Genomic DNA, 27508 nt, shown 5'->3' with positions numbered 1-27508 from the left:
AAACGTAAGTCAAAGGCATATAGAATCGTTTGCATTTATCCCCAAATTAACCAACCCGAATTTTCATCAAAAAGCTTACTTAGATTAAAGATCGCACTGCTACTAAACACCCCGGGAAACTGTTCCGTCTGGCTTGCTGTCACTTGGACGAAATCAAGAAATGTAGGTGATTTCCAAAGATCAGTCGATTGATTTTTTTTGTTAGAAATAACGATTGCTATCTGCGATATCGCGTTTCATGATCAAAAGGTTGTGCGTGCTTTTTGACCATTTTCCCGAAAAGTGTAGTAGCCAATAAGCTGAAACTGAAATAGGTTAGGTTCTCACATTCTTCTTTGGATTTTGAGTGGTGTTATTATTGAAAACGAACAAAATGCATGAAAGGAAAATGATGTTATATGCCTGTAAAACTCCATAGGCTGTAATTCTGTTATCCACAATGGTTTAAACCATTATTAAATTCATCCAGGGTGTCTAAAAAATGTAGCAGCCAAACAACATTTTTTTTCTGAGGAAACTAAACCGTTTATTTATTATAATTTTTTTTTAATTTACCATGAGATGGTAGAGTGTTTCTTTACCCTTTGACAGGATTTTTGTTCTGTGTGATTTGGACATTTTGTTTAAAAGTTACAGCAAAGCTTGTTAAGACTGTAAAAATCTGTTTGAGCCACTTTCTTCACCTTCTTGGTATGTGAATGCCTTTCATTAGATACCAAGTGGCCCAACTTGGAATTCAAGTCCTTTCATTTAATTAGCTGTATCTCCGGACTGGGGTGTCCAAATGAGATGGGATAAAGACCACTGTGTAGAGTATTTACTACACCTTCAGACTCTGTAGATAAGTTTTACAAAAAAGAAAGTACTAGTATTTTTTAATATTTATGGATTGACTGCTACATTCTTTTGAGACACCCTGTACAATAAAATTCACAGAGAAGGAAACTTGACAACAATGAAATCAACAACATACCTCATTTTTTAGGCAAATATACTGTGGCCTTTTAATGCTAATGCTAGTATGCAAATGAAAACATTTGATTGAAAGCACATTTTATTGATGGCCTATTGTTATTGTACAAAAAAGCCATTTAGGATTTTGCTAAGCGTTCAGAAAAAGGGGTACAATATCAGATATATTTGTGTCATAATTACAGCTAGACAGCAGCCTAGTGAATTCTGTAAATATTACTTCTTGGCCACAATAACTGAGCACAAAATCGAATATAATTAGTATATCTATCAAGGTGAAATGCCGGAAAGCTAGAAAATTAGACTTCTCATTTTAAAACAAAAATCACAGTTGATTGAAAATTATGAAGTTTTGGATGTAGTTTTTTTTCGTGTTGGATAGACACAATGTGGGAGGCGGTTTCAATACCTAATGTCAAGTTATGATTACTTATGAGAGGCATTTCTCCACTAGGAATAAAAGAATCTCAGAGAAGGAAACTTGACAACAATGAAATCAACAACAACATACCTCATTTTAGGCAAATATACTGTGGCCTTTTAATGCTAGTATGCAAATGAAAACATTTGATTGAAAGCACATTTTGTTGATGGCCTATTGTTATTGTACAAAAAAGCCATTTTGGATTTTGCAAAGCATTCAGAAAAAAAGTGGTACAATGTCAGATATATTTCTGTCATAATTACAGCTAGACAACAGCTTTGTGAATTCTGCAAATATTACTTCTTGTCCACAATAACTGAGCACAAAAATCGAATATAATTAGTATTTCTATCAAGGTGAAATGCCGGAAAGCTAGCAAATTAGGCTTCTTATTAAAACAAAAATCACAGTTGATTGAAAATTATGAAGTTTTGGATGTATTTTTTTTTTCGTGTTGGATAGACACAGTGTGGGAGGCGGTTTCAATACCTAATGTCAAGTTTATGATTACTCATGAGAGACATTTCCCCACTAGGAATAAAATAATCTCACTTTAATGCTAGAACGACTAATTCAAAACCTTGTTGGATTTCTAAGAGGTGTGAAGAAAAAGCCTTTACTTTCTGAAAGAGCTTGAAACCGACAAAGCTTAAATCTGATAAAAAAAAAAACCTTTTACTGTAGCTGTCGCTTTCAAGAATCAATTCATTAAAGGGTCGGCAACTTTGAGTCCCTGACTGAAGTCCATTTGGTTCTGACGACCATAAGGATTGCAACTGATTTTAGGGTCATGTTCTGAACGTATAGTACTACTTTTAACTTGTCCATATTTGCTATGAAAAGAGGAAATAGTTAAATTTTTTGTTAAAGTCCAAGGCAATTATTAGACCTAAAAGTCCATAGTTCAGAACTAGGAAGATAACTTCAATCCAGGCTTGAATATACTCCAGAGAAAATAGATTTGCAGTACATCAAAACGAAATTTGTTTGAAACTTTTGTGTGTCACAATGATTCACACTTCTTGTTCAATTGACTGACATGAACCCAAAAAAAAAAAAATTGATGAAAAAAATATTGGAAAACAAAAACCTCAGAAATTTCATTGTTAATATTTTCTCTAAGGAATGTGCATAGATTGGACACCAAACTCTTTCCCATCACAATAAACCGTACACAATTTTCTTCGGTAAGTGGTATCCCACTAGGTGCACCTTGGCCGAGCTGCTTCTCAGTAATACAAACGCCCCTTCACCCGTTACGCCCGTCCACACGGGTACAAATGGGCACCCCCCTCCCTGGGTGCCAGTGCCCTTCTGGGTTCGTTGGCTCTGTCCCAGGATGAACCCGGAGGAGCATTCCATCGTGGTTGTGTCGTCGCCGATTTTGATGATGTCGTCGACTTCGCCAGCGCTCCAGAAGAGGACTTGGCCGTCCCAGCCCGTGGAGAGAAGAAAACGACCCCTGGGGTCAAAGGTCACATTGCTGACAAAGGATTTGTGACCTGAGATGAAATAAATTAAAAAAAAATCAAAGAAAAAAACTCTAATTAAGTATTCAAATCACATAGTCCTGAAAAAAAAAATGCTCTCAAAAGTGATTTCAAATAATATATTACAAAAGTGATTTAAAACATGTATAAGATTAGAACAAAACTTTTTTCACTATTTGGTAACAAAATAATTGCTTCTTCATAGTTGTCTTATAAATTGACTAAGCCTTGAGGCAAGTTATATTGTCTTACCTTTTAAGACGGCACATTTGTAGAATGTGTTTGGTTTCAGATGCTTCTTTGGACTGACTGTGATCAGACGAAAAAAAATAAAAACATCCACCAAAAACCAAGAGTTAATTAACTGAGAATGAAATTGTGTAGATTCACGAGTGCACATTTTTGTTATAATCCATACAAAGAACATAGTCCCCGGCTTCATGTATTATGGTTCAGATTAGCCCTAGCATGTTTCCAGCCTTTTTTTGCTTTAAAGTCCTATTCATGCTGCTGTGCATCTTCTAGCTTGCCTGTTGTTCTTTTCATGTGATTTTTGACTACCCACCAGTGATGTTTGTTATGATTGACTGTAGCTGGCGGGACTGGGTTGCATATAAATAATAACAAAAACCCACTAAAATTATGTGTAATTTTTATATAAGAAGAGCATGGTCTCTTAATTATAAAAATTATTTAACTTTTCTAAAAAAATTTTTTTTTGAAAATCAAAATATTTAGAATGTTGGATTTTATTCTTGTGATCTATTACAGCTTTAATCAAAATCCAAATTCCAATGACGCCCTGGCCTATATGCAAAAATAGAACAAATATATGCCTATTAAACATAAAATATAACCCATTACTAGAGCATGGTCTCTTAGTTATAAAAATTATTTAACTTTTCTAAAAAAAAAAATTTTTTTAAATCAAAATATTTAGAATGTTGGATTTAATACTTGTGATCTATTACAGCTTTAATTAAAATCCATATTCCAACGACGCCCTGGCCTATATGCAAAAAACACACAAATATATGCCTATTAAACATAAAATATAACCCATTACTAGGGCATGTAAAGTAGCTATCTAAGTATGCTAAGTACATGTACAGGCTGGTTCTGCACACTTTGCTCCTAAACCTTTTATGCTCCGTGTGCTGTGTAGGCTGTGCAAACATTGGGCTGGTTTTGGCTCCTTTTACGATCTTGGGGTGGTAAAGCGTGTGTAACAATTAATGTAGAGAGAATTTTCAGGAAATGGTTGAGGATATTGACAGGTGCTTAGGCTTCCATGATAGATTTGTACCAAGGGAAGAAAAATTCTCTTTTTCTGAAAGGGGAAGGGTCTTAAGGAAATTGTTTAATTTGGTTTTACTTGGTTAGGGTTAACAAACTTTCCTCTGACCACAAAAAAACAAAACAATATTTTTGTATATCAGGGAGAACAAAGTTGACGGGTTTGAAATTTTTTGGAATGGGGAAATGGTTGGTATACCGGGCACTAATTAGAAATCCATTCAAGTAAGCAGGCAACCAACTCAGCAGCCAACCAGCCAGATAAATGGCCAGCAGAAGCCAGCTTACAAGCCATTCAGGGAGGATGCCGGCCAACCAATGAAAAACAAGACAAGGCAAGGCTAGCAAGACCAGCAAAAACTAAAACAAAAAAATATTAATAAATAAAACGCAAAACCATACATGACAATCAAAATGAAAGGAAATGACATACATCATGAAAAGATTGGAATACAACATAATAGCTTTTTTTTTCACCAAAAAATCCATGAAATTTAAGCTCCAGATGATATTTTGCTTGACTAACATGGCTGCCCACCACTTTTAGTTCAGTATGTCAAGCAATGAATACAATTGTTGACATGAACTTACAATACTGCATGATAGTCCTCCGGGTACCAGACTTGGTGTTGGATGATATATGCATGTAGAAGACTGTGACGTTATCATCCTCACCGCCTGCTGCGACAATACTGAATCATTACAAAAAGTAAAAAATATCATTGTTAGATGTTTGATTTAGCAGTCATGGCTGTCATATTTGACATCGTGGGCAGGGTAAAACAGATCTACTGGAAGTCCATATACAAACCTTTCTCTGCTAACTACTCAGAACATTCGGGTGCAGCTCTTTAAAATGTGACCGGCTCCACAATAAAGAGTATTATGTCGCAAAAAGTGAAATTGAGTTATATACATGGTTGGAAAGCCCACAACGTAAGCTTTCATTTGCTATATAATACAGCTCCATGCATAGCCCCTCCCGTTCTGGAGAGATGATGTATTTGCATATTAAATACTTCCTTGGAGTTCAAATTGCACAACTGAGAAAACGGGCTTTGAAATAGCTGGCTTTGTGGTAGAACAACAGAACCATGCACACAAAATGGTTGTTTTTTTCCTTTTTGTTCATCTAAATCAAGATTTCTGTGAATAAAACCTGAAACTGTAGGTATATTAAAGGTGTCATTCATGACAAAAAATGAAAATCACATTTCGACAAAATGTTCACCCTCTCAACGTTGAGCAGGTCATTTCACAATAATGCTCAGCGCGACTTACTACCCTTTTTTGTGGAGCCGGTCACAAATGTTCTCATGGCTCTTTAGGGTGTCTACAATACTCCTGCGCAGAGAGAAGTATTGGGGGCGCGAGTATTGGGAAGGGGTGGGAGGGGAGGTGGGAGGGGATAGGGTGGGGGGGGGGGATAGTGTAAGAGGGCGCTCACGCTTTAGATGCAATACCACTATACCGGGCGCTATCTCGCCAACTCTACAATAGGGTACTCACATTTTGTCAGGATGCCATGCTAGGCTAGTCACAGCTCCATAGGCAATGCTACAGCTACTGATCAGCTTCAGATAGGCAGCTGAGGAAGGATTAGGCTGCTGTGCCTCCCCCTTGCGTGGGGTCGACATCGTCTTCTCCAAGGCTTCATATAGCAACACGTCTCCATTCTGGTATCCAACTGCAACATACCTGGGAGACAAAGTGAACGGGAAGAACAAAACGGCAGATGAGGTGGATGCAGGTTGATAAATCCTGTGCCATGGTGCCTTGCCTCTCCTCTCTGAAGAACTGGAAAAAAAAGGATTGTCACAGCATTGTTGACTTGCTGCAAACAAAGAGTGGCACCATGGGTGACAGGAGGGAGGGGGGGGGGGCAAGGGGTGCACTCCCCCCATGCTGAAAAGCCTCCCCCCCAAACAAACAAAAAAAGGAGAAAAAACGGAAACAGAAAATGAAAAAAGAAAACGAGGGGCGACTCCTTTACGTGTTAATTTAATGTATATTTAACACTTAACCAATTTCACGCCAGGCTTTTTTTGACATTGACTGGGTTCAGGCCGTCATCTGTGGGTAGCACACCCTGATATTTCCGGCCTTGCTCGCTGCGAGCGTGTCGCAGACAGATATTTCCTCGTTGCGTGTTTATCCGTCATCTGTTCCGAATACCGCAAAACCTTTGCGTGTATATATACGTCATCCGACGTGAACTGGTTAAAACCTGCAGAAAGGGGCCTAAGTGCAACTTTATACAAACGTATCACAGTTTTTAACAAAGCATTGAGTGATGTCTGGCACCCCTCTAGATTTTTCCATGGCCGGCAATTTCTCCCTTTGCTTCCGGTGAGTGCTTTACCCCCCTCTAGAAAAAAATCTTGGTGACGCCCATGAGTGGCACCTATAGTCTGATAGTGTCCATTATCTTTTGCTTTGAACAGCGCCTCCTATAATCAGATAGTGTCCAGCCCCCCCCCCCACTTTTGTTTTTTGCAACAGCAGGCTGACCGGAAAAAAACATCCTGGCTATCTTTTCAGTGCAGAGTTGTTTGGTGCTCCCGTCAGCAAACTCCTGCTTACGCCACAGCAGTACGGAGATTAGGGATGTCTAACGTACATCACAATCAACTATGCCTTCAATTCTTTGACTCTACTTACTTCTTTCCAGCAGCAACGCTCAACGCTGACACCCGACAATTTCTGTCTCTCCTCGTATCCACCAGCTTCATTGTCTTAGTGTGCAGATCCCATACCCACACGGCAAGCGTCCCATTCACATGTCCGCACAACAGGGTGGTCTGACTAGCTGACAACGCTAATCTAAATAAAAGATAGAAGATTAATACGGTGAAGAAAAACAAATACAAGTTGAAATTGGAACTTGGCAAAATAAATACTTTATTTTTTTTCTCTAATTGTGGCCAATCAAAAGTTTCCCATGCATGTTTCTTTTATGAGAGATAACCACAAGAGTTGCAATTTATCATAAATTTATGATGCCTTTATCTTGGAATGATTGGTTTTCAGGCCAAGAATAAGAACTAAAAATCGACATTGACTTTTGATTTTGTGTGTGTGTGGTAACTTAGTCAACATGCAGTGTTTTCACTTACTTGGAAACTGATGATGTTGGGCACTGTATGCTGCCCTCTATGTCCAGTGATTGACAGTCTTCTGATCCAGACAGTATGTGGACAGCAACGGATCCGTCTGTGTTTCCAGCAGCAAGCAGCAAGACGGTTTTCCTTCCTAAGATTAAAATAAATCAAGGGGATACAAACAATCAAGAGGATTTTTTTTTTTGTCAGTGTACAAATCCCCCATGCAATATAGCCCATGGATACTCATTGCAACTTCAGTACCTATCAATTTTTGTATGATTCGACAAACTTCTCTGTATATACAGCTCTTTAAATCCGCCTGGTGTAGAAAATCTTTTCTTCTTGTTCTTCGAAAGAACCTTTATTAATGTTGAATTTTTCCCAATTTTAAACACTACCATACTCTAGTGACAGACAAGTTTATCTCCCATACACGTAATTGTTCATTATATCATTTTACGTTTAAATTGTTATTAGTCTTTTTAAAATAATGCTTTCCTATCATTGCTTTTTAATGCCATTGCTAATGTTCTCTTTTTGTTTTTAAGTATGTGCAACTTTTATGATATTCCTATTGTAATTTGAGTGCAATTCAGTTTTTGGCTGCTATGGTCGAATATGGTAATAAACCAATTCAAATTCAAATTTCACAACTTTTGAAATTTAAAGTACATCAAAATTCGTTTTGAATGCTTTCTTTGGGACTGTGTCTTAGCGTCATTTCAAACACTAACAAGGGAAAGATCAATTAGTGATCCCCACCCCAACCCCCTGAAAATGAAGAATAAAAAGTAAAAAATGTTAGAAAAGCTCATAGTAACAAGTGCAGTTTAAATTTCTGGGTGTTAAACATGCAAAGGTAGCTCTTGAAAGTCCGTCTTTATGCTTGAAGGTAATGTACAACATTTGCAAACATCAAACAACACAACTATCAAATTATTATGAAATACCTTACTTGACCGTAAGTGAATAATAGTCTCAAGCATCCTGTGAAATCATGGCACCTGGTGTGCTGTCATTTTCAAGAAAAGTGGAATTTTTCAATCAATTTCCAACGATGTTGGGGGAACAAAAACGACTTTTGATCTTCAAATACTGCACCCAATTTACCAAATTTAGTTAGTCCACATTTTATTTGCAATCGGTTACACATCCATGAACGGGTGCAAGCCAGCTAGTCTCCATAGTCTGGTTCCCAGACCTGACAATTCCCCGACGTTTATCTCAATTCATCTGCAGTAGGGTCAGGGGAACCAGACTACAAGACCAGTATTTTTTGCTTGTTTTTTTTCCAGCATCATGAACACAAAATTTAAAAAGTGTGACAATATTTGCTAAAATCCATCCGTTTCTGAATATTACAGCAAAAGTTTACATTTAACTACCAATTTTGCTTGAAAAATAAAATGTTTAAAGACTAAAATTGTACCACTCACTCTTGACCTCCACCATGCAGAAGACTACCGCTGTGGGTGCAGTGCTGCCACATTGTATGACAACTTGACCTTTGACCTGCTTGGCCAGAGACCGGAGAAGACTATTGGGGAAACCAACGTCACCACTTGCTGCTTCCGTTCCTTCATCTGGGGGAGATTCACTGAAAAAAAAAAATATCAAACAATTCACTGATCAATGTTAGATTAATTCAATAGTGGGTTTTACCCTCCACCAATGTAATTTCAAAAGCACTGTATGCTTAGTGCTGTTCCGAGAGTTTGTGAGAAAAAAAATATCACAAGCGTGCTTGGGTGGACTCGAACCCACCACCTCCTGCTTACTAGTGAGAACATCGTAGCACTCGACCACTGAGTTGGTCTATTAGGACAGCCGGTTCCAATCTGGTATAGTAGCGGATATCGCAATCAATCATTTCTATTTTCAACACAATGTAGGATAATGTTAAGGAAGTGAAGATGCACACCGTATGCTCTTCAAAAAGTGGACTTTTTTCCTCCTAACAAAAATAACCCGCCCTGCGAGAGCCAAATTATTGTCTGGCAGCCAATAATATGAATTTTGTCAAGAAATAATTCAATAACTAAACGTACGTGGATTTTTTGTTTGTTCAACGTCTCATTCCAAAGTGAATAACTTATATCGCGAGGAAAATAGCAATTGAAAAACAATTGAAGTTAAACTCGAAAATAGCACGGGAAGACATCTTTACATGATTTCCAGACATATAGGGCCTACCTAAGATTCTTTCAGTCATGTCTGAACTTCTCAACTTCCCTTTTTTCAGTAAATTGTCCGAAGTTCCTATCTTTGATCAATCCCTGACTGTTACTCACCCATCCGACGAGCCTACTACTCCATCACCGGTCTTTCTTCTCTTGATCTTATGTTTGACATCCTTGAGTATCTGACTCATCTTCTTTCTCTTCCTGCCTCCTCCTCCTCCTCCTGCATCCTGACTAGCCAGGGGAGAGGCAGGACACAGGGTGACAATGATGGAGAACACACCCTCGGAGCTGGACTCTACCCTTGCTAGGGCCAACTAGGGGAAAAGATTTGATTTGGAACTACATGAATTCTCCATGAACTCAGTGTGAAAATGTCAATGGCACTGTGTGACCTTGTCACAAGAGCCAAGACAGACCCATATTGAGGGGTGGGATTTGGAAGTTTGAACCATCGCAATTACCCAAGGGTCCCTTTCCTCCTTTATTAAGGGAATAAATATGTGTTCGGGAGGTATTATAACACTCTGTTTAAGACCGGTGGGAGTCTTGATGGCTGATAATTACCCGAGGCGAATATTTATTCCCATTCATAAATACCTTTTCGGTCACAAAACCAAATCTTTTCGGTCCAAAAATCAAAACAAGTCAAAAACTAGACATTGCCAACCATTTTGTATAACAATTTTACTTCATGTTTTACGAAACCCCCCTCTGACAATAATATGGAATGCCCCTCCACAACTCATTACCTTGTAAGGACACTGGCATGCGATGTCGCGCAAAACGCAGCTAGGCTGGTGTAGTGTGAATTTCGGACCATGAAATCACTGATTCACTGGTATTATTGCACATGCATATGTGAGGAATGTGAACGTTCAACCAATGAAACGTTAAAAGGCACCGGGTTTCATGGGAGTCCAAATTCCATGTGACACTGGAAATGTGTTTAAGACCAGCTAGCCATGTCTTTATCATCCGTTTAAGACCGGCCACGTGACGGGCTCTCGACCAATAGGAATGCGTAAACTGTCCTAGGTATTTATGAATTGTTTTTAAATATATGTCGTCATCATCCGCCTTGCACCAAGCATGGTGGCTTCTTGAAAACCTGGAACTTAGATCCTTAAAATGCGGCTATGTACAGTACACATAGCCTCGTGATATATATGTACACAACCCGCAACATCACATTATGTCCAGCCACCACACCCCACCCCTACATCCCCCACCCAACCAGATGAGAAAATATATAAACTAATTCAACTAACAAAATTAGAAATCGTTTTGGGGGTGGAACCGTGCTCATGCCGCATGTTATAAGCGTTCTTAAAGTTGAAAACTCACAATTTGGAAACTCTGGTCAAATAAGCATTGAGTGTGTGTCTCATTTGCAAGCTAGTGTATTAGAAAAAATAATTAGTGTTTTCACATTGGTAAGGGCTGGTTGCCGAACCAGTGTATGTGCCTGCTAGGATGAACAAGTGCCATTTGTAATTGCTCTAGATCACATATGCAATGAATGGAGTAACTATAACCATTTTTTTAATTGAATGTCTTCCCTTAGTGTCATTTAATCCACCAAAGTAGTCGAGAACCAAGCCTTTAGAATAAGAAAAATACTGTAATAAGCTGGAGACAATTAAGACCCACATTACCTGAGGAAGAGCATTGGATGGACTGTTGCTAGGCAACAGGATGGCATCAATGGCTTCTTGGGAGGCAAGGCCGTCAGCGGAACTGAAGGTCACCACTCCACTCAGTGTTAAGTTGCTTCTCTTCTTAGCATCAAGCTGTATGGAAAAACAAGTCAGGTGTGTTTACAAACACAAATGCCCCGCAACCGTGACTGTTCCCATGACATAACACCACTCTTTTAACATCAACTTACACGTACCTTGGTCACATGGAACGTTCATTTACAGCATTAGTGTCTTTTGTAGGTTCTATATGAATTAATCCCCAATCCCTATGATCTCAGAATAAATACAAGATTTTTATTGTTTTAGCCACTGTGACCTTGACCCTTGACCTTTCGACCCCCAATGCGAAAGGCCTATTTGGATTACCAAGAACGATCCACAAACCAAATTTGAAGTTCACATGTAAAGTATTTCTCAAGTTATCGCGCTGACAAAATTTCTTTTGTTTTAGCCACTGTGACCTTGACCCTTGACCTTTTGGCCCCAAATGCAATAGGCTTCTTCGGATTGCCAAGGATAATCCACAAACCAAATTTGAAGTTCATATGTAAAGTATATCTCAAGTTATCGCGCTGACAAAATTTCTATTGTTTCAGCCACTGTGACCTTGACCCTTGACCTTTCAGCCCCGAATACAATAGGCTTCTTAGGATTACCAAGAACAATACACAAACCAAATTTGAAGTTCATATGTAAAGTATTTCTCAAGTTATCGCGCTGACAAAATTTCTTTTGTTTTAGTCACTGTGACCTTGACCCTTGACCTTTCGGCCCCAAATGCAAAAGGGTTCTTAGGATTACCAAGAACATTACACAAACCAAATTTGAAGTTCATATGTAAAGTATTTCTCAAGTTATCGCGCTGACAAAATTTCTTTTGTTTTAGTCACTGTGACCTTGACCCTTGACCTTTCGGCCCCAAATGCAAAAGGGTTCTTAGGATTACCAAGAACATTACACAAACCAAATTTGAAGTTCATATGTAAAGTATTTCTCAAGTTATCGCGCTGACAAAATTTCTTTTGTTTTAGTCACTGTGACCTTGACCCTTGACCTTTCGGCCCCAAATGCAAAAGGGTTCTTAGGATTACCAAGAACAATACACAAACCAAATTTGAAGTTCATATGTTAAGTATTTCTCAAGTTATCGCGCTGACAAGATTTGTCCGGACACACACACACACCCACCCACCCACACACCCACCCACACACCCACCCACACACCCACCCACGGAAGGACAAGGCGGAAACAGTATGCCCCTTCGGCTTCGCCGCGGGGCATAAAAAAATTTCTGGTCCGTTCCAAACTGGAAGATTGATTTTTTTCCATTGAGTAGAATGATTGCCGAGTATGAGGTTAAGGTATCTGGGTTCATAATGAATGCGCACTGCAATTTCATGGAGCGAATAAAGGTTACCAGCCAAAATGTTATTCAAAGTATAATGCTTGTGATGGGTGGAAGTTTGCTGAGCACCATTCTCTGCTTGTGCCCAGTTGTCAAGATGAGGGCTGGCTATTTTCTGGACATCGGCAAACAATGATATTTTGTTGGAAATATGCAAACACCAAAGTTCATATTGAGCATACTTTCAAACTTGAAATAGTTTTCTTTGTCAGGTACTCTGGCAATCGACCTTCAGCTTAAACTTATCCCCCTTTTTCTGTTGATTGAAAAAGACAATGCATGACCAGGTAGTAGTCGAGGATGTTCATGTCTGACTTGTGATTGACTCACAATGTTTTTTTCTTGGTCGTTGGGCAGTCGGTGGACATTCAGGTTGTGAGAGCATCGCTGGCAGGGAGTTTGGGCCAGGAAGGGGGTCACGATGTCCGACCTATGATTAGATAAACAAAACAAAAATCAAATAGAAACAAATTCAATGGCAGTAAAAACTACAAAAGCATCAAAAAGAAGATAAAAGACCATCAACAATCAGCCATAGCAGTAACACCAACAGCAATATAGTAACATGCCCAGCAGCAGAAGCAGCAATAACACAGTAATTATCTCCAAACGCGAAATTGGATGTAAAATATGGGCTCCGTGCGCAAACGAGAGGGCGCTTTACCACCTTCGAGAGCCCTGAGGACGGGACACTCCATATGCGCTTACTGGTTTGCGCGCATAAGGCGCGAAGTCTGCACAACATATTTTATTCTGAATGTACACAAAGCCATAACATCTTCGCGTGAGCGTCTGGCATTATCGGCAATGTGTTCCAATGTCCCTTCCAGTGGTCTCCCCCAACTCTACTTTCCTTACCATTGAGAAGGAACTGACCTATTGGGGTAGAATCGCGGAAGAATCGCGGTAGAATCGCGTCAACGCAGCTCGTGAGTTGTGAAATATTGTCCAATTACATGATATGCAGATGGACGCGGAACACGCAAAATCTGAGACAAACAAACTTAGTGTACAAAAACAAGAGGCGTGGCTAACTCGCAAACGGCGATAGGTCAACTTGTGCACGGAGCCCATATCAAACAGCAGGTACTTGTATCAGAAAAAACAAAATCAAAAAAGGAAGACTGGACCAAGGCAAACAAAAACAGTAAAATTAATCGGGACAGTAACAGAGACATCTGAGCAACAGCAGCACCAGCAGCAACAACAGCAAAAGCAACAACAGCAACACAACAAGCATTTCCAACGGATAGACAGAACCTACCTGTTCCCAACCTGGCCAGAGAGATTTGTAAAGCAAGATGTTTATGAAATCAGCAAAGACGTAATTACAATTTGCGAAACAAACATTCATGTTAAAATACCCAGGGCGCACCAGGGTTTGCAAAAGGCTCTTTTCTCCTTGTGTAACCGAAACCAATTTCACTTTATTTTTAGCGACGTTGAAGGTTTCATTCAATCATTTGTCGGCGTGTGACTCAGAAGGGAAAAAGGTGCTAGAAAGGTGGTTCTTGTTACATAAATCTGCTCCAGTGTTCCTTCAGGATTCATAATTTCTGCCGTGATGTGAGAGCGTAATAATCTGACAGGTCGGCTAAATTTGGAGTGACAGAGCCTCAGCATCCAGAGCGGTTATATTAGGAAATGGCCAGCAAAAGGAAAATACTTTGGCCAAGGGGCTTACGATTGATGTGTGTGTGAGTTTAGGTCAAGGTCTTAAACAACTTGGGAATCAACGACGCGGTCACGATTTGTTTATTAAAATGCACCAACACTCACGTGAAGCTGTAGTACTTTTGACATATCCGAGACAAGTTGTCCAGACGAAACCCTCGACATCTGCAAATCTTGACGGTCACCTGGTTATGAAAAGACACAGTGTTATTAAAAACGGCTGACCAACTAAAATCGGCTTGAACCCGAAATGGCGCATTGATATTTATTCCATTTTTAAGCTTGAAAGTTCCCAAAGGTTCTGGGAATTTAAAAAAAGCAAACTTTAGTTTTTCTTACACTCACTAAAACAGCCTACCTGCAAGGAGAGGAAACCAATATACACAAAACTGACTATTGTCTATTTTCAAATGGAAATCTATTTCCAAATGCAATATATCTGATTCAGAAAACTGAATTTTTGTTTAGGCTTTCCGATTTGATGACAAGCCCACTTTTTGTCTAAGTCCAAGTTGACCAATCGACACTCACTATTCCCTCGTCGTCATCAGGATCGATGTTCGTCGGCTCAAACCACACCCCAATCTCGGCATCGTCACACTCGTTGATTGACAATGACGTCATCTGTTTGTCATCTCGGTCCATCTGGACATGGCAAGGGAGACTGGTACATCCTGTGAAGGTGTTCTTGATCAGTTTGTCTAGGTCCGTCTCGGGGCGGTGGCAGTCTATGGTGTGCTTGCAGTTGGCACATTGCTTAGCCAATGGACTATCCGAAGGAACGCTAGAATAAAGATGACAGAAGATCGTTAAGTCATGAAGCCTGCAGTAACACCAGATGCTAACATTTCTTTCTTGTGTTGATTTATGTAGTTCTGAAAAGAACTGGTTAACTAGACTTTTTGAAACGTACGTTCTTTCTATCTTCAGGAAACAAAATTTTGAATACGTGCATGGGCGTCGTGAGGGGTGGGGGGCAAGGGGTGGGGTGCAAGGCTTTGCCCCCCTCTGGAAAAAATCCTGGGGACGCCCATGAATACAAGTTATTAAATGCCAGCACCCATACTTTTCATTGCAGGGCTTTAACAAAGTCATTCTATTTCAAGTCTAAGTAAAATGGAAAAGAAGTGCAAAAATAGTACTTAAGAGTGATCGCGAGTCTCACTGACTGAATCAACAAGTCTGTATAACTAGCCTACAGGCGCAGATCCAGAGTGGGGGTTTGGGGGGTCAAAACTACCTCCCCCCCCCCCCCCTCTGCTGACACACACAAAAATAAAATGAAAACATATATAGTAATACATAAACAAAATCTCATGGGCCTGAACTCCCCCCCCCCCTTGCAAAAATTCCTGGATCCGCCTCCGGCCTTGGCAATTAACAGCTGAATTAACACAAGCTGAACAAAGACATAGACTTGAATTGGTTTTGTACCTGTGAGATTTGATACTCTGTTACAATTTTCAACTGGTCACAGGATCGAATCGAATCCACCTCAAAATTCTTTAAATGAAGCCTTTTGTTAAAAACAAAAAGACAAACAAATAAACAAACAAAAAATCAAGCTTAAATGAAGCCTTTTGTTAAAAACAAAAAGACAAACAAATAAACAAACAAAAATCAAGCTTATACTGGTTTTATACCTGTGAGATTTGATACTCTGTTACAAATTTCAACTGGTCACAGGATCGAATCGAATCCACCTCAAAATTCTTTAAATGAAGCCTTTTGTTAAAAACAAAAAGACAAACAAATAAACAAACAAACAAACAAAACTGAGTGATCATACCTTGGATCTGGTTTGACATATCCCTGACACTCCACGTCACACCCAACACAAGCTCTACCATGAGCCTTCTCTAGATTCCCTTCCCTTGTCTTATCGTGCTTGGTTTGCAGTCGGTGCTCACTCTCAGAGTGTCGACACGACGTGCAGGTTGCCAGCCACGAATTGCGCAGCGCCCCCGCTGGCGACTCGTAGTTGCCGCATTCGCAGCGGGCATATCGGCACGGGGTACCTTCTTTAGCACCTTTCTTGCGAATCTGAATGCATAAACAATCAAACGAACTTTTCAACCAATTGAAACAAATTGATTGTGTCCTTTATAAAGGCCTTGTGCACTTATTTCAATTGTTTTTTTTTAAATTTCAAACAGGAAGAGCTGAGAACAGCGGCGATTGAAAGAGAACAGGTGATGGCGGCAACTCCAGGAATAGGCCCCCATTGCAATCTGAGAACGAGGTGGCCACGGACGCAAGTCTATGCCGAATTATGACGATGAAGAAATGTAAAATAGAATGATGATGATTCAATGGCTTCAAACAAAATGTTTTCTTAAGATTAATACCTACCCTTTTTGCTTGAGCCTCAGTCAAAGAATCTATAAAGAAGAGGAATAAAAGTTATCATTTAGTGAGATAACAAATACTTTTATTTTTAGATACATTTACTTTCCTAGCAATTTCATCTACCCATTTTTCATTATTGTTTCTTCAGATTTTAGCAATTAATGTGAGTTTTGTTGGGTCAATCAGAGCACTTGTTATTAACTTTAATATACAATGATTCATGCTGAACTCAAACTGATGACTCTTCAAAATTGTCTTGTTTTATGGTCAGTTGAAAAAATCATGATTGTATTCGTATCCAGACAAACGATGATTATTTGATTAGTTATTTAGACCATGAAATCTCTTATAACAGCTTCAATGAATTCAAATTGAATACTACCTGATCAGCACAGTGGGGGTCTATAATTAGCAACCAGGACTATCAACAGACTCCAGCCACTACAACAAGGATGCTATACAGCCCAAGGGGCTGTGTATTCCCTATGTCATATTAATGATAAAGGGTTGCGTCTAAGACTTGAGGGACACTGCAGCTCGACTTAAAGGGGCACTACAGCTTAACTCTCCTACTAAACAGTCACAGACAGTCAAAATTTCCATCCACTTCCCCTGCTTTAACACAGGTCACCAACAGTCAGATCATATTTCAAGCAAGCACTTTGACTAGTCAAATTCAGTCAACAGACAAAAGCAGGCAACTTTGGTAGGCACAGCTGTCTTATCAATCACTTACAGTCAAATCATAGCTTATGTGAAGTTACATAATCAGTCACAGCCAGTCAATCCATCTTTCTGTATGAGTCTGGAAAGTATTAACTGTTGAAAATTAACAGCCACTTGATTGATTTTGAATGAAAGGACAACTTTGCACAGAATGCATGTTAGCATAGGAGGGTTAAAGGTGCACTCCCACTTAAATCACAAACTAGCTACAAGCCTCCAAGATATGTGCTTTGGTTAATTGCCGCAATGAAAACATCAGGAGTTGTCACATGATGCATTGCAGGGTTATCATTGGTTCTCAACACTATCAAAGGATATTAGTTCAGAGTAGCAGTCATTCAGTCATTTTACAAATGATGACCAAATCCACAGATTCCCCAAAGACAAGTAGCTAACAACTAATTTAGGGAAAAAAGGCAGTTGTATTTCAGTTACTTTCTTTCAAAAATCAACCATGCTTTGTAGACAAATTCAATAAAATGCTCTAATGAAATTGACTTCAGCTTGAAATTCAACATGTTAAAAATGACTTTTTAAAACTTACAAAATAGCTACCGGTAACTGAACAAGAGAACATGAAATGGGAATGGGTGACATTGACAAAATGTTAAACAATGGCTGCAGCCATAATGACTGCTCACATAGGGCCACATGTCTACCCACACATGTATATCCCCTTTAAGGAGTGCCAATTATGCCCCAGTGTCTGCCGTCCTCCCTGAGCCTAGTCTGAGATGTCCGATGACGTTGGCAATCATCTATCTCCAAACCCCCCTAAATGTCAAGAGTGTCACGAGCACCCTGTGCCTTCATCCAAACATCCCGTCCTGACTTCCTTGAGGAGTTCCAGTCAGACGGGATGACCTTTAAGAAGCTGGCTGGCTTCAAGCGCAGACAGCTGTCCTAAAGTGACAGCGACATTAACGGTCTGCCTGCTAACAGACGAGCCATCCCTTTTATCAATCAGCCGTGCAGTCTTGGACACACTGCTAGAATTTTCTTTCCTAAAATAACAGCTCTGCTCTGGAAGGCTTTTTTTGTCTAGCTACTCTCTTAAAATTCAAAAGTTAGATATTTAGACCTGAGTCTGTTGTTCCCAAATGAAAAAAAAAATAACCAAAATGTTTTCATCCAATGATGCCACATATTCAAAATTTTAAGAACTTGACAGTAACTGTAGTATTTATGTCATTTTTAATACAGTGAAATCTCGATAAGTCAAACTCTGATAACTCAAAACAATTGTTAAGTCAAACAAAGAACCCATTCCCTTCAGTAGTATAACAATGATATACAACCCTGCTTACCTCAAAACTCTGCTTAAGTCAAATTTTGAACCTGTTCCCTTGCGGTCTGACTTATTGAGATTTCACTATAGTTAGTTTTTGAGGGCAGAGAGAATAATTTTAATTCACAAGAATTGGGGTCAATTTCTACACTGTCTGTGGAGAGAAGGGAGTTGAAAGAGGTTCTAAATATGCAGATTATGGGTGTTTTTTTAACATAACGCTCCAAACCTTTTTTTTTTTTAGCAACGATTGGGAGGGGTGGGGTTGGGGGTGGGAGCAGATTCCATTTAGCAAAAGTTTTTAAGCATGGAGTTTATAAATAATAACATTGGGAAATGGGCTTATGTTCAGCCTAGAACCTGTCTTGGGGCCCTTTCAAAATTTATATTTCTTGTTTGAAAAATCAAGGATTGCCATTTTAATTTTGCATTCATTACTCATTAGAGTATCACAGGTTCAGATCTAGATTCTGGAGTAGGACAATGTGTTGTGTCCTTGGGCAAGCCACTTCACCCCTACTAGCCTCTCTCCACCCAGCAGTGTATAGTGGGGACTGTCATTAGCTAGGGAGAAGGTTGAGTGTGACTGGCATCCCATCCAAGGAATTCATCCAATTGAGGGAAAGCAAATTAAAAATCTGATTCTTGGCCCTGTGCCAAGAAAACCCAGAATATACACCATCTGACTATAAACCATGATAATATTAAACACATTTTTATTTTTACCTTTTTCCTGTTCAATTTGCTCACTTCTACATTTGTTTTTTCCCTTTTAGGTCATTAAAATCAATTCCTGCCAAGGCAATCCCACAATTATGCAATATTTCCGGATACTAAATTGTACACGCAAGTCCATAATCATAAGCACACTCGATGATTTTTTTTTTTTAAACCCACTAATGCATTTGGGTTGTGAGGAAAATACAAATGTCATGCCTATTTTAAGAGACTAGTCAATAAAACTAACCGCACGCAAGGGAGCTCTGCTGATCATCCAAAAATACTTATCGCAAATGAGATTTCCTAGCCATTTCAGGTAAAACAATTAAACGCAACAGATGTTTCCATTTCTGTCGGCTGCAGATCTGAAATAGCTGCCTGGCTGGGAACGAAAAAAAAAAGAGCTCTTACTTTGAAACGCTAGCTAGGTTTACAAGTTTTTTGACGGCGTGGAAATGTCAATCGTGGCGTGACGTGGAAACGGACACAGATGATGAACACTTGTCAGGACTGATATCAGGAGGTTTGGTCGATTTAACCCCCTCCCCAACTCCCCATAAATTAACTGAATACCACCTTGTCCTGATGAACATACCCCCAATGGAACAGAAAGCAGCCAACAATCGGAGAGGAAACACGTTCTTGTTACACCCTGGTAATCTCGGACATGCTTGATTAGTGAGAGGCACTAGCGGATCCCAAAGTCCAAGCCAAATGAGAAAGAACGACAAAACACGAATAGGAGAATTAAAACATAACGCAAGGGTAATATGAAGGTATCCCCCCCCCCCCTGCTATCTCTCTATCCCTAAACAATGTACAAGCTAACTTTCCAAACTTTTGGGAGCTGAAAGTCAGTGGGTTAACCAATTTTGGGAACCAAGTTTTGTTTTTGGCTTGAGGGAGGGCAAGGGTGTGTGAAAATTCTACAACTTTTTTTCTTTTTTTAGGGGGAGCGGTACAAAAACCAATCCTCAGAGCTTCACTTAAAGATAGAGTATATCATTTGCAGCTATCCAAAAAGTGACGAAATTATTGTTGGAAAAGATACTTGATTTAAAGATAGTACATGTAATGGCACTGAACTCCCTGTGAAATTATTATTCCTGGCATGCTGTCATTTTTAAAAACAACAAAAGAAGGTCATTTAGTAATATGCGTCTAAAGACACTTTTTTGGATATTTCTGTTAGTAGTAGTGTTATTAATTTGGTGAAGCCGTGCATAGGTAGCGTTGACACAATGCATATGCCAGCGCGGCTGCTGTAATTTGTTGGTTCAGTGCGTGACATCCCGTAGCTGCTGAATGAGAATGAGAACACTGAATGAGAACGTGTCCCAGACGCTGATTTCTGGCCAAATTCAAAACATGACTCAGTAACTTTTGAATTGAAATCAAGAACCTAGAATATTGTTTTCTCGGAATATACAGCACTCACTCAGCTAAAACTTCATCAAGTTAGTTGTTAAGCATCCGTCTTTAGATTTTGAGCACTTTTGTTGCTTCTAACAACAACAAAATGCACAAATGATATCCTCTAACTTTAACCAGCATAAAAACCCTGGGCATCATTTAAATTGGTCAATATCAAGTTAGTGAAGACATCTATGACGTATTTGCAGGGTAACCAAATTTTATTTTCAGCATTTTCAGATACGAAGAACACCAGGCAGACTATTTACGTGGATATATGCAAAAAAAAAAAAAGGTTACATAGGACTGAATACATCCCATTACTTCATGGTCTATGGGTTTTTATGTACTGTAGTCAGCAAATAAAAGATCAAAATATTAAAACAGATATAGAAATTGCTTGTTACTTTGTTACATGTACAATTTAAAATAAGTTTATAAAAACTAAAGACCAAAAAAAAAATAAAAAAAAAATAAAAAAGCTACTGTACATGCGGTGTACCCGTTAAATATTCCTGAAAGTTCTAAAGCAGAGTTAGCAAAATAACATGAAAAAATGTATAAAATACTGAGATTTTAAAGGACAAGAGTATTGCAGTCTGTCCACGTTACAAAAATTCATGCTACACGAATAACAGTTGAATGTGTTTGGTTTTCTTGAATTACATACATAACAATTACTCAGCTAATATCTTTTACATGATACCATAAACTGCCCAAAATATGTTCATGCTTTTTGTCAAACTTTTTTAAAAATTCCTAATCAAAATTAGTGTATACCAATTAGCCTACACCACATGACTGTTTGTAAATTTGACAATAAAAAACCCATCATATCAACAGTTTCTTTTTTTTTAAGTTACTTTTTGATGTTCACTTTTTAAAAACTGAAATGCTGAAAACATTTGCCAATTTTGTTGGGGTCAAGCGAACTACATAAAAATTGACTAATTGACTTTCTATGGAGTAAGCAAAAAAAATTAAAAATCAGCTGCATTTAAAAGTAAATTTTGGTTTCTTTTCCCACATAAATTACTGTTTTTCAATCAACTCTGATGCAGGATAATCACCTTTTCGAAATTCATTGCTGTCATTAATTAGTATTATTGATACAATTTGTATTTCATTAAAATAGAAAGATCTTTTTCCATTTCATTCAACAAATTACTTTTCTACTTCATTCTCACTTTTTGAAGGTTATAATCAGGTTATCACAAACTCACAACAGGAGAATCCCAAAGTTGATAACATGTTGTGGCTACGGTGGTTGGGGAGTTTATTTGGTCTTTTTATGTTAGGCGTAAATTGATACGCCTTTCAATATAAATGCGCATAGCAATTGCTATTGTCAAAATGGCGGTCTCAATTCTGTGTTCATTTTAAGACTGAAAATCTGAGCAACAGATCGAAACGAAGATCCATCTGTTTTATCTCGCACATGAACATACAAAATATGCAGTGGTGTTCTAGAGAATCCTTCCTTACTTTCATTGCAGACCCATCTAACTGCATCATCACAAATGATGAGAGAAAGAAATGGGGGGCATTAATTTACTCTTCACTACAAATTCAAAGTTTCTCTCATTTTGTCGAAAAATGAATACAATATTAAAATGGCATTTCAAAGTTGCACATTTGTCTGAAGCTAATGAACAGGAGACTATAAATAATGATGCCAACCCCCCCCCCCTTATTTTTTCCCCTTCAAACTCTAGTCCAAATGCTTTATGGTATTTCATCCCACACATAACAAGGCAGATGGGAATATAATCTGTTTCTTCTGATGGCAAGATATGGGGTAAATTACACTGGAATTTATCCTTACCACTTCAAATCAGAAGGGACATCGCACATTTCATGATACCACAATATTTTTTGACATTATTTAAGGGCCTATTGCTGCCCGAGAAGAAAAAACACAGATTTCTTTCTCCTCTGTCCTATTCTCTGTAGAAATCAGAATATTATTCTGGCCCTACCCCTGAAGATATTTAAGCTATTTTGAAATCTCTCCCCTAAATACCAAAACAATGAGCGTTCTGAGTTTTTGATATTTTTTTACTCTGTTCTATTTCTACAGGGTACATCCTGTGAAAGAATTTGAATTTAAATTGAGTTTGCTGCACGAAAACCCTCATGTAGTGCAACACTTGCGGGAAAATTGCACGCGGAGGGACAAGTGGGTGGAGAAGTCACATTACATGTAATTGAACAACTTTAAAGCATAAACAGGGCGAGTCAAAAAAAGCGAAACCCAAATGTCGGGACTGTTATTTAAGTGAAGTTCTGCACGTAGCACTTTCAAAATCTAGGGTATGAAAGCCCAATTCATAAGCTTTCTTTGAGTACAAGAATTATTCAAATCACTCATGTACTTTTCAAGTTACGGAATTTTAAACACAACCACCGTTTTAAAGTTCTGTCCACGGATCACAAAAAAAGGTGTGCGCTCTTTCAGCAAAACGAAACCAACTCACACACATCCCTATGTGATTTGTTTTCGTTTTGCTGAAAAAAAAAGTGAAAGAACACTTACCTTCTTGTGATTCGTGGACAGAACTTTAAAATGGTAGTTGTGTTTAAAACTCCGTTTCTTGAAAAGTACATGGGTGATTTGAATGATTCTTGTACTAAAAGAAAACTTATGAATTGGGCTTTCATATCCTACATTTTGAAAGTGATACATACAGAACTTCATTAAAACAACGGTCCCGACATTTGGGTTTCGTGTTTTTTGACTCACCCTGTATGGTTAAAATGCATGCCTAGCTTGTCTTTTAGTGAGACTAAATGTAGAGATTGTGCACTTACAATGCACATTGGCAATGACAATGTGATAAAATGAATAGAGTTGATAATTTGATATACATATATTCGTTGCTTTGAAATGAATACATATGTCCGAGCGTCTACCTGAATACATCATTTTCAACAAACAGGATAAGTTGCAGACAAGTTTATCCTCAGTAGCCTAATTGTATTGGTAATTTTGTCGCAGGATTTTGAACTATTGTCCTGGAATCTTCACGCAGTGAAGTTATGACCACTGTGTTCAAACTAATACCTTCAATTCTCTGCAACTATTATGTGATGCAATGGGCTTATCACCTTGTCTGCTACTTATCGTGGAACTTTAATTTATTTCCTCACGTGCTCATCGTATGCTTTATGGGTTCCGTGCACCAACAAAAGAGGGCGCATTTTCACCACTTTTTAGAGCCCTTTGGACGGGACACCGCGTGTGTGTACGGGACTGGTTCGCGTGAGAAGTAAGCACGACTTATTTATCCCGAATGTGCACAAAGCTAAGCCATAGCGTCTTCGCGCGTGAGCGTCAGGCATCGTCTGATACGAATACGTTCGAATTCAACTTGCGATGGTCTCGCAGACTAATCCCCGCCCCAAACAACTTTGGATCATTCGAAATACACGGTGGATTGACCGGGAACCAGTCTAGGTCACCCCCAACTCTCCTTTTCTGGGCGTTGAAGGGGTACTTGTGCACGGAGCCCATAGGTGGAGCGATCTAACACAATTTGACATTAAAAGTAATAGATTATTACATTTGCATTCTGTCAATGTATATACATTCTGTCACTGTACTGGCTTTAAAAAGCAGAATTAAATGTATGTACGAATGGCTTAATGCATACCTGTGCTTGTGAAGTTATTTTTAGTTGAGTACATGTATCTTCTAAATTCGGTAAGCCCCAAAATATTAAGTGCGACTGTATAAACCTTTCCTTTGGTCTAGCACATATCATACAAGTAGCCAAGCATATTCTGCATTTATAACTCAATTGTTACCCAAATCTACATGATCAGTTTCGCCAGGGTTATCATCTGAACCGACACAATGTCTGTGCAAATTTGGATTCTGACTGTGTCTGTTCCTGCTACGGACTGACGAAAACATGAGATTACAACCCTGAACAGTGCATTTATGCATCTCTCTGAGGTGGATGTTCTTGTAGTGAGTCCGCAGCGTGTCTTTGGTACTGTAGGCCTTCTTGCAGATGTTACAGATCAGGTTGCCTACAAATTTCACGGGGTAGAGATCTTTTGGGGATGTGGCAGGTGCCGCACTGGGCGAATTATAAGTGTGGTTGTAAGCGAGAGGGGACAGTCCGTTTTGATCCACTTGCATGATGTAGCGTTGCTGTGGGGTGGAAGCGCTGAATGAGGAAGATGTGGGATTGCTATCTTGCATGGTGTACCGATGCTTGGTGGAGGAGGGAAGCTCCTGTCTTGTCAGCTGGAGATCAATTTCGTTGGGCGATGGTTCAAGAATACTGTTATCAATGTTCTCCACATTCAGACTGGTATCTAGTCTGAGTTGCTTGTGACGATTTCTGACTCCCTCAGATGAATTTGTGCTGTTGGAATCAGACAGGCTGTGGTTAGAGCTCTGGGCCAGGTCCGGGGCATTCCCCATAGGTGGGCAATAGGTCTGATTCAGAGGCTGGGTTTGATCATAGCTGTCCTTTAGAGGAACCCCCTTCTCGAAAAGCTTGCGGTGGAGATTGAAGTTGGTGCTGTGGCGGTCTCGGCTTCGTCTGGAGGGGAACATGGCGTTGCATCCCTCGATTGTACAAGCATGCATGAGCTTTAAATGGACATTCTGATAATGAACCTTGACTGTCTGTTTGCTCTGGAAGGTTTTGCTGCAGAGATAACAAGAAGGAAGGCCCTCATCATTTATAAAATAGCAAGTATCTATTCCAATCCCAAGCTGTTCTGCAACCTGATTGCGAATGCTATCTTGCTCCAAGTGCATGTTTTCAATGTTCTGAGATCGAATGATTGACACTCCCCCAGATGATGTTTGTCCTTTTTGACTGAAGGCACCAGTTGGGACATAATGATACTCATTTGAGGGAGGATCACGATCTTCTTGAGGAGAAGTGGTTTGGTACTCAGCAATCTCCTCCAAGTCTATCCCCGTCTCTTCCTCTTCAGCATCTTGCATGTCCTCATTTTGTGCCTCTGTGTCTTCTGTTTTAAATATCACACCCTCCACTTGGCAGTCCTCATCCTCTTCTTGTTTCAGGATGGTGACTTTCCTGGGAGCATTGCTTTTACGTTTCTTGAAGTGATGCACAGTGAATGACGGTGAGCCCCTGCTTGGCTGTGAAGGCTCTGGGACAGGCTGGGTTTCCATGAGATTAGATTTCACAGTGCTATCTTCCACTTCCTCCTTGACAAGATCCATGACTAAGTTATCATCTGAAGAATTCTGATGCTTGGTGGTTTCATCTGGACTAGTCGCTTGAGAGGCCGAGTTGTTGGGTGACAAAAAAGCAACATCAGTAGCACAGTTCCCTTCCCCTTCACCTTCACCGTTTGCTTCACCTTCCTCACCAACTAAAATGTTGTCACCATCATCCACAGTGGCTGTCTTGTTTGCTTCCTCAGACAGGATGGTTACATCATCTGTTACCATGGTAACATCCTCCTCACCAATGCCATTTCCTTGCTCATCCTGGCCTCTATCCTGCAGCTGTAGGTCCTCCCTCTGAAGGCCGCCTCTACGTTTATTACCGCGGCGACTGTTGTGAACAAATCTGTGAATCCGGGGATTGGGGTTAGAACTATGACGGTTGCGACTACGCAATGAGCTAAATGCCATATTGCATCCCTCCACTTTGCACCTGTATTTCACCTTTAAGTGAACTGCTCCAAAGTGGATCTTCCATGTTCCTTTGTCGTAAAACCACTTATTACAAGTGTTACATTTCACCTGTTTGCTGTTGGCGAGTGAAGAGAATGGGGTCCAGTTACGTCTTTTTGAAAGTGCCATTTTCCGGTGGCCTTTGAAAGAGAACGATGAAAATCGCTTTGTGGTGGCCGGAAACATACTGACATGGCTGCTTAAGAATGTTGGAGCACTCGAACCACTGGTGGATCGTTCAGCTTGAGTTGAGTTTAATTGAGTTGTTGGTGATCTTTTCACAGTCTGTAGGTTAGAGTTGAGGGATGCAGTCCTAGTGCGGGACCGTGATGTAGGTTGAACCACCCCTGCTTTCAAGACTGTTTGTTCCAAGTTGGCCAGATGGATATTGTGAGCCGGTATGGTACTGCTCTGACTTGTCTCTCTCTGAGTAACACTCTGCTGAGTCTTGCCAGGTTTAAGTCCCTCATTATCTTGCCGTGGTTTTGCCAACGTTCTTGAGGAAGACGGCGTTGATGGCAGTATCTCAACATCTGGAATATCAAACGTATTGTTTGCATTGCGTCTGCCACCAATACGTTCAATGAAAGCTCGTATATCAGACTCATTCTTCTTCTGGACTGACTGGGAGTCCCCAGTCTGGAGTTCTTGCAGCATTACCTCCGCGATTGACTTGGTCTCTCCAAAACGAAGGAACTGATTGAGGATGACGAGTTCCTCTTCCCGCGTGGCGACAGACCAATGTTGCAAGACCTTTCCATCTTGATCCTGTATGATATGAGGATGAAGCACAAAATGAAAATCCACAGTAAAAAAGCAATTTCTGTATGAAAATTATGCATACTAGTCAAAATGTTTACAAGAATTCTGGTACCAAGGGAAAGTATTGAAATCCGAGATAACTGCATGCTGCATCCTCAAACTGACTCCATTAGGCAAATAATTTTAAGTAAAACTTGGCTGTCAGAAAACTACATCTTGACAGGTCTGTGAATCCACAGAACAAACTGTTCATTCGGAATAATTTTTTTTAATACTGTTGTGACACAAATAAACTCTGTGAGTTAAAGTGCCACTTACCCACAGGCAACT

At 39.6% G+C, this 27508-nt stretch overlaps 1 protein-coding gene across 2 annotated transcripts in view; it reads right to left on the bottom strand.

The window, feature by feature from the left end:
- Positions 1–2279: 2279 nt before the first annotated feature.
- The window catches only part of LOC119740264 (zinc finger protein basonuclin-1-like), a 31359-nt gene continuing 6130 nt past the window's right edge, over positions 2280–27508 (bottom strand). The window contains exons 3-16 of one of the 2 annotated variants that reach the window (XM_038215526.1): positions 16602–16630; positions 16039–16292; positions 14781–15033; positions 14355–14434; positions 12906–13005; positions 11125–11259; positions 9578–9783; positions 8723–8883; positions 7299–7434; positions 6844–7005; positions 5692–5880; positions 4774–4874; positions 3139–3195; positions 2280–2898 (exon numbers count right to left, since the gene is read on the bottom strand). In XM_038215526.1, coding sequence (XP_038071454.1) covers positions 2555–2898; positions 3139–3195; positions 4774–4874; positions 5692–5880; positions 6844–7005; positions 7299–7434; positions 8723–8883; positions 9578–9783; positions 11125–11259; positions 12906–13005; positions 14355–14434; positions 14781–15033; positions 16039–16292; positions 16602–16630 — 2207 coding nt within the window. In that variant the 3' untranslated portion in view covers positions 2280–2554. Of the gene's footprint in view, positions 2899–3138; positions 3196–4773; positions 4875–5691; positions 5881–6843; positions 7006–7298; positions 7435–8722; positions 8884–9577; positions 9784–11124; positions 11260–12905; positions 13006–14354; positions 14435–14780; positions 15034–16038; positions 16293–16601; positions 16631–23442; positions 27185–27508 lie in introns of those variants that run through there. The other variant, XM_038215525.1, reaches the window with a different exon arrangement.

This window comes from Patiria miniata, unplaced genomic scaffold (assembly GCF_015706575.1).
Source record: "Patiria miniata isolate m_02_andy unplaced genomic scaffold, ASM1570657v1 HiC_scaffold_5, whole genome shotgun sequence".
Taxonomy (NCBI): Eukaryota; Metazoa; Echinodermata; class Asteroidea; order Valvatida; family Asterinidae; genus Patiria; species Patiria miniata.
Note: the sequence above shows the minus strand (reverse complement) of the source record. Positions and strands in the feature narration are given on the sequence as shown.